At 43.8% G+C, this 15,757-nt stretch overlaps 1 protein-coding gene across 13 annotated transcripts in view; it reads left to right on the top strand.

Moving 5' to 3' along the window:
* Window positions 1-15,757, top strand: part of ephb3b (eph receptor B3b) — a 56,426-nt gene that overhangs the window by 20,128 nt on the left and 20,541 nt on the right. For all 13 annotated transcript variants that reach the window (XM_031859373.1, XM_031859369.1, XM_031859375.1 and 10 more), the window contains exons 2-3: window positions 9,699-9,763; window positions 13,896-14,568. In XM_031859373.1, the coding sequence (XP_031715233.1) occupies window positions 9,699-9,763; window positions 13,896-14,568 (738 nt within the window). The remainder of the gene's footprint in view (window positions 1-9,698; window positions 9,764-13,895; window positions 14,569-15,757) is intronic.

The raw sequence follows: 15,757 nt of genomic DNA, 5'->3' as shown, positions 1-15,757 counted from the left end.
GCTTTCCATCCTCCCCCCTCCCCCCTTTTCTCCCCCCCCCCCCCCCCCCCATTTGTTACCTTACTGGCCCCCTTGCCTTTCATTCCCATCTCTTTCTCTGCTTTGCTCCCTCCCTCTCTTTGAATATCTCTTCTTTTCTCCCCCTTCCCTCCCCTGTTTGTTGCATGACTCCTTGTCTTCACCTTTTTCTCTTTTTGCTTGTGCTGGAATCTAGAAATCTAGGGAGACTTACAAGCAATGCTGGTGTAAATGAGCGTTCACTGAATTACTTTTTTTTTTTCCACAAGCAACCACACCCAAAGCTGGGAATCTCACTCTCTTTCTTTCTTTCTTTGTTTCTCTCTCTCTCTCTCTCTCTCTCTCTCTCTCTCGCCTCTCCCTGCTTATCTCGACAAACAAACCCATATTCAATAGTTATTTCCTTTGTGCTGTGGCTGTATTAAAATGGGGAGTAATGCATTGAAAATGACTGTTGTTGGCACATATTCTAATATTATTTTCACATGGTTCATTCCTCATTCATTGCTTTTTGACGTGGATTTTTTAAATTGTACTGCTCCAGACAATCACTGAGTAAATACAAGTTAATTTTCTTTCTAAAGGGCATTTAACATAATGGACACACACTGACATTGGCAATCAAACCTGTGACACGTTAGATCCAGCATGGTCTCGGTAAACACAAGGCCACTCTCCCAATGAGTCTTTGCTAGGGGTTGATGATGGCATACTATAAGGGCAGGTTGTTGGCTGCCAAAACCCCATTGGCAGACTTGATATGTTAAATGTGACTTTGAGGTTGGCGAGTCTTGACACTCACCTGCCACAATGTTAGCCTGCAGCACTAATACCCCAAATCCCTTAGAGAGGCAGGCCAGGTGAATTTCTGCTCACAGACAGACACACACGCTCAGCCTAACACAATACTGGGATGCTGCCTTCCTTAAATAACGACAGAGAATAAGGTAGGAGACATAGATAGATAGTTGATGCTTGATTTTGTATACACAAATTTGTGTTCATAACCATGGATGACTGCCTCCCATACCTGCATGCCTCTCTTTGATTGATTTCATTTTCTTTTTTTAATGAGGACTTCAAATTTAAAAGAGACTGTTGAGTAAGAATGAAGCTTATTCTAAACCTAATTAAATCATAATCTATGTTTCCCTCTTCTCGTTTGACCTTCGAGGCACTTCATATTTATTGGCGTCTGCGCCACCTCACATGATTCGTATCAGGGTTGCGTGTTACTTCACGCCGTTTGCTCATTAGCCATATCCACTGTGGAGTCATCCGAGCAGTCCGCAGGTTTGGCAAGACAAAGCAGACAATCAAAGAATATCGGCACTGCTTTATCTCAGAGTAAATTACTCCACCGCCCTCCTTTTATGCCTATCTCTTTGTAGATAAACATATAATGAGGCAATTGTTGAACATCAGTAACACACTTTAAGTAAATGCCAGAGTACATGGAACATGAAATGGATAGATAAGAAGAAATGTATCTGTTTTAGAAGATGTCAAAGAATATTTTCTGTCATGCTGGCTGTGTTGTTGCTGAACTATGGTGTTTTTACAGTATATGTTATGCATAGGCGTGGTTAAAAGCGAGGTAATGGTGGAACTGATGTTAGCAGACATGTCTGCTTGTTATCTTGATATGTGTCAAATAAGTCTTTTTATAGAAGTTTGAAATGTGCACCTACGTGTATTCATGCGTGTGTGTGTGTGTCTGTGTGCGAGAGTGATTGTCTTCTTTGCCTTTCATCTGCGTGGCAAACTACTAAATCAATCAGACTTGGCTGAGGTTACACTTACACTATTGTGTTTTAAATACAAATTATATTCCAGGTATTGCCGCCCCCCAGGGAGCGTGAGGTGAGACGGAATGAAATCACCAGCTGTAGTGACACACCCACACTATCATACACAAACAAACACACAGATAGACAGCCAAATTACTCTGTCTCGCTTCCTTCCTTCAACTCTGACTAATACATCCATGCACACACACGCAAATACCCACAGAACCTGACTAGGAGATACCTATTTTCATATACAAATCCTTAAAGCAAAAACGAAACCTGCTTCTTACTTGCTTGATTGCATTTTTAAGATGCAGTTGGCTGAGTCATTAGCCAGTAAATCAGATCATGGCATTTAGTCATCTCACGCAGACGTCAGCAATCTAATTCATGACTGGGAGTGTTTACTGTCAGCATTCGATGTTGAATTTATTTGGAGGCGGAAAAAAATGAACCCAGACTGAATTCTGAAATGTTGTAAAACAAAGAGAGAGAGAGGTGTGTTGAATTTCCAGGAAATGTGAAAGAAAGAGGCAATAGTTTCCATGTTAGGTGATGTAAACATCCTGTGTCCCTACAGAAACCTGGTTCTGCGCCCGTTTCCTGGTGGTGGTTAAACATAGGCAGACGTGATGCCCTTAACGTAACACGTTGTTCCAAAATAAAATGTAAGTGGTGAATGTGACATTAAACCTTATAAAATCAATGCTACAATGACACAATACTTAGTAGATTATTACTTAAGTTTGATTTCTTTTATGACCTTTTTCAATTTGTAGAAAAATACGAAAAAAGAAGAGGTAGTTTGCAGTGACAATTTCCCTGTTTACTGTAATTGTAGGAGTTAATTTTTCATTTCACATGAAGTCACTATCAAATGAATGGCCCTAAGCTTGGTTTCCCGGTGCTCTAACTGGCAAGTTAGAGCACCGGGAGCCCTAATTAGGCAACGCCAAACATCTCAATGCAGTAAACCAGCATGGTCTGAGATGACTCCAGAGGAATATTTCGGTGAGGAATGAAACCCTGTGAACTTGCCGTCAAGCAGTGAGGCATGGCTTTAAAAAAAAACAAAAGGTGGTTAGACAATGTGCCAGAACTCTGTTATTAAGTCACCATAATCTGTATTAGCAGTTTTGTTGAAGGAGCAAACGCTTTCACATCCCCTTCTGAGAGCAAAATGCTAAGTACAGCTCTCACAGTATGGGAAATGAAGCGATTACTAAAAGGTTGCAGGTTCAAAGCTAGCTCAAGTATTCGGCTGAAAACACCATGTCAGTCAGCTACAGTATAAGTTAAACTGCACGTCTCGAGCAATCTGCTGTGCTGTTTGAACACCAGTACTTCCATCTAAAAGCAAACAGCGACAAAAAAAATTTGCTGATTAGATCGAGGTGCACGAAAAGGAGCAAAGATGGCACTCCTGATAAAATGCAGACACTCACAGTATCGAGGTTTCCCATTGAACCTTTCCAAAATTGGATTTTTTTAAGGTATTCTAAAGTGCTTGTGTCAGAGGAAGTAGCCAATAAAACAAGTGCTAAAGGCTTCCCCCCAACTGCTAATGTGTGTGTGTGTGTATGTGTTATTTTGTCAGTACTGTTGATGAAGGGGCTGTGACTTATTCAATAGCAAGTGAACACAGAGCCATTCAATGAACCCACGGGACAATGCAGACAGCTGTGAATTCCGGGTCTCGGACAGGGTGAGGGGTTGGGTGGTTAACTAGGAAGTTGGGGAATAGAAGGGAGAGAATGTGCACATTCACACACGCACACATGCACACACACAAAAGAAAGTTTGCAAGCTGGAGTTTGTGAGGATCCAAATTTTAGCATTTTCATTAAAGTCAGTAAGAAAATGTTGTTCCCTAAATATACTTGCACAGAGAGAAACAGAGAAAGAAGCTTAAATTCCTAAGTGGCAAACATTAGAGCGAATAATCCTAAGAGGTACAAGAGTAAAAGCCACAGTGACAATGCAGTAAACAAAGCAGAAGCTCGAGTTTCAACCGCTTACATTTACGCACACATCGATGACTCAAACAGGCACACGTACAATCACTCACTCATCACAGCCAGACGCCGGCTTCAAAAAACGTGTACGCATATATGCACATAGTCATTGAAACATACACATGCTGACATGTATTCACAGACACACACACACACGAAGGCACACCTGGTTTTGTAGACAGCTGCCCTTAGGGCTACCTGTTCGTCAGATCCACTGTGCTTAGTAATTAGGAGAGTCAGTGAGAGAAGGGGATAGGGAGGGGGAGAAAAAAAGGGGGTAAAGACAAAGAGGCCCAGTCCATCGGCGGTACAGGAACTAGACTTCATGAGCCCTTGAAAACTCAATACACTCCTTGGTTGCAGCAAATACCCACACTTACACACACACACACACACATATATGTCATTTCAAGAAGCAGCTGCGCTAGCTCACAATGTCCTCCTTACTGTGATCAAAGCTATTTTCCATTTCAACTGCTCTGCTCCCATAAAGCCTCTGACAGAAAAGAACATTGTTGTGTTTGTTTTTGTTTATTTATATCACAAGTCCCAGAGTTATCTGGTAAGAGCTGCTTGTCAGAAATGGCCTCTGCAGACATGATAGGCCAAGCAGACGGACCAAAAAACACACACAGTATTAGGCCCCAAGGTATCTTTTGACAAGGGGGAAATAATTGAGGGGATGGGGGCCCAGCAACAAATGCAGAGAGCAAAGACTGACGTTCATTAGACCTCCAGATGATACAAGAGTTACACTGAGTGAGATAGGAACGAGCCTTGAGTTAAAAATAAGAGACAAGGAGGGAGAAAGAGAGACACAGAAAGGTGGAACGAGAGCTTATGTCCTATGCATCAACGGCGTAACCCTGTTAACGCACACACACAGGACAAACCTATTGTGTGACAGCCATTGTGGGATGACTGACAGTGAGTGGAAGCGGGGTGAAGTATTTGTGTGTGTGTGCTGATTGAAGGGGGGGGGGGGGGTTGTCATGAGAGGCGAGTCCGTTCAGGAATTCCACAGAGGAATCACCTCCTTGGCCTGTCCATGTCGCAGCAACCAATTACCGTGACTATGTGTGTGGGTGTGTGTGTGTGTGTGTGTGTGCGTGTGTGTGCTGAAGGGGAGGTCTTGCCATAAAATGGAGGGGACTTCTCCTAATCATCGCACTCTGGCCCTGCACAAAGGCAAAAAGGCTGCTTGGACAATTTGAATTTGAATAGCATCTCTCCTCCTGCTCTCTTTTTTTCCTGTCTCTCTTCCTCTTTCTCTGCCCCACGTTGGCCAACAAAGATAGCACAGAAAGCAATCAGGCTAATAGCGCTAATAAGTTGAGCGTGGGGTCCTCACTCTCAGTGTTGACACATTTCACTGTTTCTCTGGCTAAACAGAGGCTCAAGTGTTTGGCAACCAGACGGCATAGTATTTTAATGGAGTGGCTACCCCATGCCAGGTTGCCATGTGCTTGGTCTGTTTGACTGTAGGAGAATACAACAAAAGCAACTCAGAGAAGAGGTGGGGAGCAGATAATTAACTAGTGGAGTAGCCTCAGGAAAGGATTTCGGGGAAAGAGTCATCGGGGAGGTTTGAAGTTTTTGCTTTTTTTTCATTACTTTTTTTCTGGCTGAAACAAAATCCTGCTGTCATCATGTTTCATTAATACAGCAGTTAAAGCTGGAACGAGAAGAAGCCATTTTGTTTTGTGCTTATAGCAGGAAACAGGAAGCGATTAAGTCAGCTTTTCACTAACATTTCAGACATTGCTCTTGCGTGTCTGTAACAATTTTATCTCCGAGGTTGTCGAGACATATCTTTGTGATATGTTCAGTTATCTTTCAGTTGTCATCGGACGGGGTCACGCTAACAAAGACGAGCATGCTAAAAAGCTCAAAGTAGTTGCGGCAAGATCCAAGCTAAATCCCTCACCTGTCTGCTCCTTGCTACTCGGGCCCCGTGAAACGACTACACATTCCTCTCTCTCAATAATAGCCTTTCTTCCCCTTTTCCTCTTTGGGCCTTTCTTTTTTTCCTTCTTTAAGAAGTCTGCTTGTTTGAAAAAAGAAATATTTTAAGAGGCTTGTAACTGTGGGTGCTGTGTGTGTGTGTGTGTGCGTTGGATGCGGCCATAGGGACAAATGCTTCAGTGCCCTCCCCTGTTATTAGGCCTCCCCTGTCATTACGGGATTAGAGTGCAGGGGTTGGCTTTGCATGTGTGCATGCAAGTGTGCATGAACGCATGTATTTGCCTGCATATGATCTCCCCAAGCCTGTTTGTATACCTGCAATTTTTCTCACACAATCAGAGTTAGCAAGGAAAACAACCCCCCCCCCGCATGTTTGCTATGCTTATCCCAGGTGAGTTTGACCTCAAGCATAAATACCACTTTACTAAAGAAATCCCTGGGTTACTTAAACAGTGACTCTCTAATTGAATAGCCTTCGTAAGCGGTGGGAGGTTGAAAAACATTCCCCCGTACCCGAAAAGTCACATCCATCACAGCACAGTGTGAAAACACAAGCACAGATATAGAGTTCGGCGAGAAAAAGAGGAAGGAAGAGGAAGAGGAAAGGACAAATGAAAAGAGGTCAAACCTATCACTTCCGAGTGGAGGGAAGAGAGAGAAAGTAGTCAGAGAAAAGTGAGTCACAACAGGGGGATAGATTGAGAGAAAGAGAAGGGGAATTAGATCCATCGTTTCACAGGGATGATGAGAAAGAGATCGAAAACAACTAAGAATAAAAGTGAGTGCGTGCAAAGAAGATGGATTAAGCTTGTGCATCTGTGTATGCTGATCCAGTGCTACCTCCCACATGTGTACGCTTCACTCTCACTGTGCGAGAGCGTGTGTTTTTTACGGCAGTAAATTTGCATGTTCATTTGCCTGATTCACTCTGTTTGCTCTTTCCCCTCCATCCAACCTACAATCATCCCCTCTCTCATTTTACATCTCCAGGATTTCAAAGGGTGAAGTGAAACATATAGAGCTAAAAGGCAAACGAGAGCACTGCCTGTGTACTAGGGAGGATCCTTTAGTCACACAATGGCTGTTTCTCCCCCAACTCGTTCTTCTGGTTTTTTTCTATCTACTTTTCTTTTTTCTCTCTCTTGGACGAGCCTATAAGGCAAACCGCCAGCATGGTCTTAGAAGCTTTCAGAGGTTGTTTGCTTTAAAACATACCTTTCGCTCTTTAATCTGTCTTTGGCTCTCTCTCATCCTTTATCATCCATATAGCACAGGTTTTGGCAGTTTGGCACACGGAAGCGGTTGCTTTGAGCGTGGGCATAGCATTACATTTTTTGGTTTGTTTTGTTTCCTCTATAGTTTGTGTGTGCGTGTTTGTGTATTTTCTGTGACTGTGCAAGTGTCTGGATTTTGCTGCACAGTCATGAATATTGCAGTGCTCCTCTATTAACCGATGTACTACACACGCACGCACACACATGCACACACACATAAACATAGTGTGCAGAGACAAATGAGCATAGCAGCCACCTACATGCACACACATGCGCGCGCACACACACACACACAGACACACTGACAGAGTGGGAGCAGCCGGGTGAGGTCGGGGTCATTTGGTGCTTTTGCTTTGGCCCATTGACTCCGGATTGGTGCTCCACTTTGGGCACAATACAGAGTTCTAATGCACAAATGCACACAATTACACCAGCACATGGACACACATGCACACATTCATACACACACGAAAGCACAGGCCTGGTAGGGCTAAACAATGCAGATGCATCGAGAAGAGAAATGTAACTGCTGCACATGCACTCCCGAATGATCCAATGTGTACACCACTGAGTCAGACCGCACATCCGTGTGTTCCATATATCTCTTTCTGCTCTTCAGCTCTCGTTCTTTCTCTCTTGTCTCTGTCTCCCATTTACCTCCCCTCTTTGACTCTGCCTGTCAGTGTTCCACCGTGTTGTCATTTTCAGCAAGGTCAGCTCTAATGACAAGCCAATTCACCAAACACACGAGCCAGTCATAATAATAAACACCAGGCGGCGGAGGTGTATAATTTCCACCCCAGCGGCTTACCTACCTGCGTAGCTGTCGGTTAAAGGTCTCAAATCACACACTGTCATGGTCTGAGTCAGCGGAAGTCCCACTGCTAATATGCACTTACACGGTTTGTGGGATAAAAAGACAAGTATGCCCTTATTTGCACAAGAGACAAATGTGGCTCATTGCATCTGATTGCAAAGAGAGCTCTCCGCAAAAGCAGATGGAATTCATGATTTGTTTGAAAGCACCTCCACTATCAGCATAGAGAGAAAATCGGAAACTGACAAGCGAGAAAGGGAAGATTGTTTGGCTGTGAGCTGGCTAGATCCCTGCGCTGCTGCCTGGACATGATATTCGCTCCCTGAACCACCACTCCCAGAGAGACAGTTCTCGCTGTGAGAAGAGGCTCACAGTGAAGCTTCTAGAGCATTTTGCCCATATTTCCCCTAGACAGGAACTCTCTTGGAAGTCATGTTATCTCACCGGTGTAATAGGCACATACACATGTCAGGGACACTCACCCAAAGCATGAGGGGGTGAGATTCAATGGGAATTTCCAGCTTTAGGAGCAAGTCGTCTCTACAGAGCTAGACTCACAAGGGGTCTCTTGAGTTCGAAGGTATTTGCGTTTGTCACCGCTGGTGCTCCTGAATGCAGCAGTTAAGGCAGCAGGTGTGGGGGGGCTGGGGTTTACTCTTTTATTTTGCTCCCAAGTCCTTTTTCCTGCCAGCTTATCAGGACCAAAGGAAATAAGAAAAAAGAGGGGGATAAAGGCAGAGAAAACCTCAGAGATGTTGATAGAGTAGCAAAGGGAGCCGAGAGACTTCTTCAGGTTTATCGCATGAAACTAAGGCCAAAACATTGGAACATCTCGCACTTCCTCTCACGAACAGGGACGGTTCAAGTTCACTTGCTGGCAGTGCCGTTTCATCATCTTTTACTATCTTGTAGAACAGCACAGCGGTTGAGATAATAAGGGTGGCTGCGTACTGCGCCTTGAGCACCAGGTAGTAAAAGACTCAACATTTATAGTGTTCCTTCACTGCTCTCACAAAGCCGTCGTCTTTGCCAGTATCGAAACAAGAGGGTGAAAAGGGGAGAGGAGAGAATCCTGTCCACCATTTTGTGTGTATTGTGAACATGGTGTGTGTGTGTGTGTGTGTGTGTTTCTCTGTGTTTGCCAGGAGACAGGCACAAAAGTAAGATAAACTTGAAGTGCATATGTGCTCAAGTATTGGCAGAAAGTGAATCCAATTGAAGTGTTTCGACCTCTGTTCCGCTCAAAAGCTCCTCTTTTGTGACACCTAACTTTATAACCCCCCTCTTCACTGAAGCCTTCTGTTGGGTTGTATATCTTAGGGAGTTTTACAACCTGTTACTCGCTGTATGTGGGAGTGTTATCAAGTGTGTGTGTGTGTGTGTGTTGCGGTGCCCTGTGGGAAGCGGAACCGTTTCTCAGCGAGACTCGCTGTTGTTTCCTTTCCCCTGTATAAAAGCAAACATCTAATTGAAACTAATTAGCCAGACATGGAGCCGCAGTAAAATGTCACACAATACCTCACAGATCACCCACCTAGATCCTTGCCTTACTGTCTGTTGGTCTTCCTGTCACACACAGACGTCCTGTACTTCTTTGTGTAATTGAATCTAATATCGCTCTAATCCCGCGCTCTCTGTCATTCATTAATTCACCCAGTTATCTGAGAACAACTTCAGTCAAAGCCTCTTATCTCTTCCGCGGCTCATTTTACAAGTTTTATGACATTGTTGTAAAACTTTTGAAAGTTCAATTGATCTCCTCTGTCACCCTGTTCCTCTTTGTCTGACCTGGTTGTTTACTTTCTGCTTCCGTTCACAGAGACGCTGATGGACACGAAGTGGGCCACGACAGAATTAGCCTGGACTGCACACCCTGAGACAGGGGTGAGTTCACTGTGCAGTGTGTGTGTGTTTGCATGCCTTTGTGTGTTCGTGTAGAGTAAGACTGATTTATTAATGGAGAAACAGATGGAGAAAAGAGAATTGTGTGGGCAACATAACCGCTGCTTTAGATTTATAATTGAAATTCACATATACCGTATGTTCAGGTGTAGACAATAACTTCGACCCTATACTTATTCAAGGGGTACATTTAGTGTTGAGTGTGTGTTTGTGTGTGCTTGTGCTTCTACATGCAGTGTGTCTGCATGCCTGTCTGAAGTTAAACAGTCCTGCACAACTTCATTGGCAAATCACTCAACAAGATATGTTTTGGGATTCAACAGGATGCGCTTTTTAGCAAGCAGCACAAGATACACTGCAATCCAATTTCACTGACCCGCCCAGTCACAGATGTTCCCTTGCCCCAGTGCACTGATCACATGAAAAACGCCATTTTCCTCATGAACTAACCTTTTAAACCTTTTAAAATATTTCTTGCCGTTGACCCATTGCACGCCCCGGCATCCAAATCTACCACACACAATGTGCCAGTGACAGCCCCATCTTGCTTTCCCATGTGGTCTCCACAATGGCTTAAAGAGGAGTCTTGACCCTTCCTCAGCTATACTTCAAAGACCCCCAGTGCTCCTCCCCTTGCCTTTGTGTGGCCCTCTGACTTGGCCCTTGTGTTTTAAAAGGTGGGGCCCCATTTTTTACATTTTGTATTTTACCCTGCAATTGCAGCAACATTCCACCGCAGCAGTTCAAAGTCGACGACCCTCCTTATTTTCCCCTTCTTTTACTTGCAAGTAACTGAGCGCAAATGAAGCCAGAGACATTAGCATCCTCAGCTGCAACAATCAGTAGGACAAACGCCCTAACAGCCTTTCGTGCCCTCCTTCTCCTTCGTCCCTCTCCCTTCCCATCCGTCCATCTTCCTTTGCCTTCCTCTGCCCCCCTCCTCCTCGTTAAGATACAATGCAGTAGTGATGCTCCCACCAGACCCATGCAGAACGCCTCCCGTTTCGTTTCCAAGCAAACCCACAACAGATGCTCCTTTTCAATAGATATACATACAGTGGAGAGCCTTATGCGCTCCCATTATCAACCAAAGGACTGGAGAAGAGTTTCTCCCCTGCCTTTTTTTGTAGCAGAATGTCCCACAGATGGTGATTCCCGAGTTGTCTTTCCACCCTGCTTTCCCTCCTTTTATATTTCTCTTACAAAGAGATAATGCTATATTTGTCTGTCTTTATGCACAATGTATTGTGCATATGTTTATTTGTATGCTTTTGGGCTTTTGCAATGGGAGCATCGTGGCCTGTTTTTGCAATGGATGACGAGTGTTTAGGAGGAACCGATACAGTGGCTGAGAAGACAAACAAAACAAAATACTGCAAGAGCTGGAAGGGAGGGGGAGAATAGTGAGACTGAGATTAAATCCAATCCACAGAAATGTCCAAGCAGGGAGAAGGAGACAGCATATAAGAAAACAAATAATACATTTCTAAGAAAAAATCTTCGAAAAAGACTCACTCACATAGACTACTCGCACTCTCCCAGGCATGCTGTCCAGTCAAGCCTGAGTCACAGCATCTCTGTATTTTTCACAGTGTTGCACAACACATACGATAAAGCGTCAGACATAAAGATACACAGAGGAAACATAAACTGCATCTAATTGTGACAGTGGGTTTGAGAATGTGCATCTGTAAGAGCACATATAATTATACGTGCAAGGTACTGCCATCACATATGTGTGCGTGTGTACACATGTGTTCTTTCCCCTCTGTGTCTGCACTTTGGTTTGTGGATTTCTCTATCTCACTGTCTTCATCTGTCTATAGTAATAGCCTGCATAATCTGTGTATCATGCCTGTGTCTGTGTGTCAGTGTCTGTGCACGTAGACACCTATCTCGAGCTACCCTCATGTTGTTGCTTGCATTTACAATTTTCCCAATGGTATTCCCCTATACTGTATAGCAAGGCTTCCCTCAGACTTGGAATGACACCCACAGAGTTTTCCATACCCAAACTGACAACAATATACCAAATTAGTTAGCCTGTGAAGATAATAACCATTGTTATTGCAAGCTGCTTCACAGATCTCCAGCATGCTAAAACATGTTATGAACAAGCTAAAATGTCTTCAAATTAGCCTCAGAGAGCTTATTCATTCTAACATCAAACAGAATAAAGCACACAGAAGCTTGTGGGGGCTACAACATTTCAGCTAATGCCTAAAGCTAATGGGAGTTTATCTTCGTTGCTGTCCAGGTTAGTTAAAGTTAATGCTCACCATGAATTAATTTAAGGTTGTTAAATGGCATAAATTGTCCATAAAGATCTTAAGGTCTTAAACTCCTGCAGCACATGTGTCTACTTTCTATATCCATAATCCATGGTTTGTTCCAAAGACCCATAGTTACGCCAAAATGCTGCCATATATATTTTTAATGCGGGCCTTTGGACCGGCAAGGAGTGCATCACAGAGGTATTGTTCATCATCACCTTAAAGCAAAGTTGAAAGCTTTGATTGGAAAGGACAAAGAGAAAATTAAGTGAAACCACAAATTTCGCATAACGATTAATCTTGTTGGAAATCGATGCCAAGCAACTTGACCCTTTTTCGAATGACCTGTTAATTCATTCATGCTTTGTAAGCAGGCACTCAGAGTGTTTGGCCACTGGTGCGTGTCTCTGGGGGATGACCTCTCTCTAAACACACACATACACAAACAGACGCACAACTTTACGTACATACCCTCAAACAAACAGAGCAATTAAACATTCAGGCAGACAGACTCACACTAGCACATTTAAACAAACATGCACATTGTCAAACACACACCCACAAACACTTGGCTGTAACGCTCTTTTGATTTATTACACTAAACTAAATACCCATTGACACTTCATGCTTTTAGCCATCCCATTGACCTGGTCGGTGATTATTGATTCCCTCTAGTCGCTTCCTCTTCGTTCTCGCCGAGCCATCGTTTTAATGCAACGGCCGAGCTACACCCATTCTCCCTCTCCCCCTTATGGCCTCCAGGGTCCTGAATGAATAGACTTGTCTCCACCACATCCATATCACAGCTTCAATTAAGATGCTCAGATAGTAAGAACTGGCTCTGGAGAACAAATTGGTGCCTTCGTTCAAATGTTCCGAGGAAAACTTTGATCCTGAGAGTGCAACCATAGACACTTAATTTGTTTTAGATGTTTTGGCATTTAAGAGTCAAGTACTCTAATATTTCAGGGTGGCTGAGTGATGTGACCACCCTGTAATCACTAGGTCACAGGTTCAATCACATGGATTTAGGTAGCAAGTCCAATGACAGCCATGTAAAATAGTACAGACTTTTAGCTGAAACTGCACTCAAGCTTTTATTAATTTGTCTAGTGTTGTTTTGCATTGCTATACCTAATGCAAAACACTTATTTGAAAGGTGCTACGTATGCAAATAACCTTCCCAGGCCTTAATAATAAATGCACTCTGTTTTTCTGACAGGAAAGGAGAGCAGATCCCTCAGCACACACGCACAAAGATATATTATACACACAGGAATCGCTATTTGAAGTAAAATTATTTAATCTTGGTGTCCTCATTCGAGATTGAAAAATGTGTCTAACAGTAAAGCTTTTAAGTCTAGTTTGCTTGCGCTTATGTAATGAAGCTGGTAATCAAAGTTTAGAAAATTGAATCGCATTTTATCCTGAGTAATTCACCCCCTGGGTACTGTAGCAGCATTGAAAGATGTAGAGGATTGTAAAAAACGAAAATCATGAAGGTTAACCGGCATCTTCATTAGAGGACGTTGCGATCATTGCTCTGTAATTGAAGCATAATTGGTTGTGAAGCAGTGTGACTGCTACTTCCAAACAGATATGAGGTAAACATGCTGCGGTGGCTCTGTGGTGAGGGGGTGACAGGTTGCTGTAATTGAGATGAATTTGCAGTCCTCGTCCCTGGCTCCACTAACCAGAGATGAAAAGTGTAGCATGGCAAAGGCAAGGGAATGTTATTGAAAATGCCCAAAAAGCAGAAAAAACTGTCTGAATATCCGTACAAGATATCAATACACATTTACAGCCTCTGATCTGTTTATGTTTCTCTACTCTCTTTTCAGTGGGAAGAGGTGAGTGGGTACGATGATGCCATGAACCCCATCCGGACGTACCAAGTCTGCAATGTACGTGAGGTAAACCAGAATAACTGGCTGCGCAGTGACTTCATCCCACGAAAAGATGTGCTGCGTGTATATGTGGAGATGAAATTCACAGTGCGCGATTGCAACAGCATTCCCAACATCCCAGGTTCCTGCAAAGAGACCTTCAACCTCTTCTACTACGAGTCTGACTCAGACTCAGCCACAGCCACAAGCCCTTTCTGGATGGAGAACCCTTATGTGAAGGTGGATACCATTGCCCCAGATGAGAGCTTTTCCATGCTTGAGACTGGGCGGGTAAACACAAAGGTTCGAAGTTTCGGGCCATTGTCCAAAGCCGGGTTCTACTTGGCCTTTCAGGATCTTGGCGCTTGCATGTCACTCATCTCAGTGAGGGTCTTTTACAAAAAATGCTCCACCACCATTGCCAACTTTGCCGTTTTCCCAGAGACAGCAACTGGGGCCGAGGCAACCTCTTTGGTTATTGCGCCGGGAACTTGTGTCCCCAACGCTCTGGAGGTGTCCGTGCCATTGAAGCTCTATTGCAATGGAGATGGCGAGTGGATGGTTCCTGTAGGAGCCTGCACTTGCTCGCCTGGCTTCGAACCAGCCATAAAGGATACCCAATGTCAAGGTGAGTGTTTTCACAACAGGTATTTTGAGTCAGTCGAGGATTTTAATACTCAGTGTTTGTCATGGTGGATTAATCTAGAGGTTAGAGAGACAGACTGAACAGGGTACACAAGGTCCAAGCCCTATGTCAACTGCTACCCAAAGCTACACAAATCCACTCAATGAAACGTTACAAATTTACAGAGCAGTGAGCTATTTCTTTGTTGATGCATATTTCACCGTCTTTCCTTCCCTGCAAGATGGTGGTTGGGGGGGGGGATTTCCCTATAGCGATCAATAATGTATCACATTATTACTGCTGAGAAAGGTTAATTTGCATTTTAGGCACATAGTATCTGATGGTCGCATGCATGGTGAATTACAATGAGAGTAGTAAGGGGTCAAAGTCTTGCTGAAGGACTCTTCATGTGCACCAAAGGATGTTGTGGACACACACTGATTGTTGGAGAGATTGAAGCGGTATTATTTTGGCTACAGGTCACAGCCACTATCACTAGCTGGTCCAGCTGCCACATTATTATGAGCCTTTTATTTGCCTCGTATTCTTTGATACATTAATCCAATGATGACAAGGTAAAATAATACACACTAGATGTACACACTAGATGACACCATCAGCAGGCGACTGTTCACTCCTCTGACCTCAGTTTTGCTTGGCAGCTGGTTGCTAAATAAATGGAAATGCAGGGGAGGCTGTCTGCTTTTGAGAGGCCCTCTGATGGTTTCAGGTCTGATGGAAAACATGACGGGTTCACAGAGGTTGAGAGCAAGGTGAATTTAAACAGCAAGATCTCGACTAAAATGCAGTGCAGGTGACAGCATGGAAAAGAACAAGGGATAAATGGAAAATGTGTGTGTGTTGAGGGGTATGGGGGCGTAAAATTCGGCTTAGGGTGAGCAGGTCAAATGGAGAAAGCAGAATGAGAAGGAGAGAGAGCGGGGAGCTGGTAGGGTTATTCTTCAGCAGGGTTGAATGCGAGGTGTCTGCACATGTACAGTTTGTCTGTGGTTTGCCTGCCTGGGTTCAGAGGGCTCATTTTTCTCCTTATAGCAGTGAGAGATGAGACTGAGAAGACCTTTAAGTTAAGTACCAATACTGGTGATCATCCAGAGAGTGGGTGGATACTTTACACTGGCAGCTTCTGGCAGACCCTAAATATGTGTATTCACCTTTAGAAGGAGAGTGTGTA

The sequence above is a fragment of the Anarrhichthys ocellatus genome, unplaced genomic scaffold, assembly GCF_004355925.1.
Source record: "Anarrhichthys ocellatus isolate YVR2014 unplaced genomic scaffold, GSC_Weel_1.0 scaffold22, whole genome shotgun sequence".
In the NCBI taxonomy this organism is placed as follows: Eukaryota; Metazoa; Chordata; class Actinopteri; order Perciformes; family Anarhichadidae; genus Anarrhichthys; species Anarrhichthys ocellatus.
This window is presented reverse-complemented; position numbering and strand designations above follow the sequence as displayed.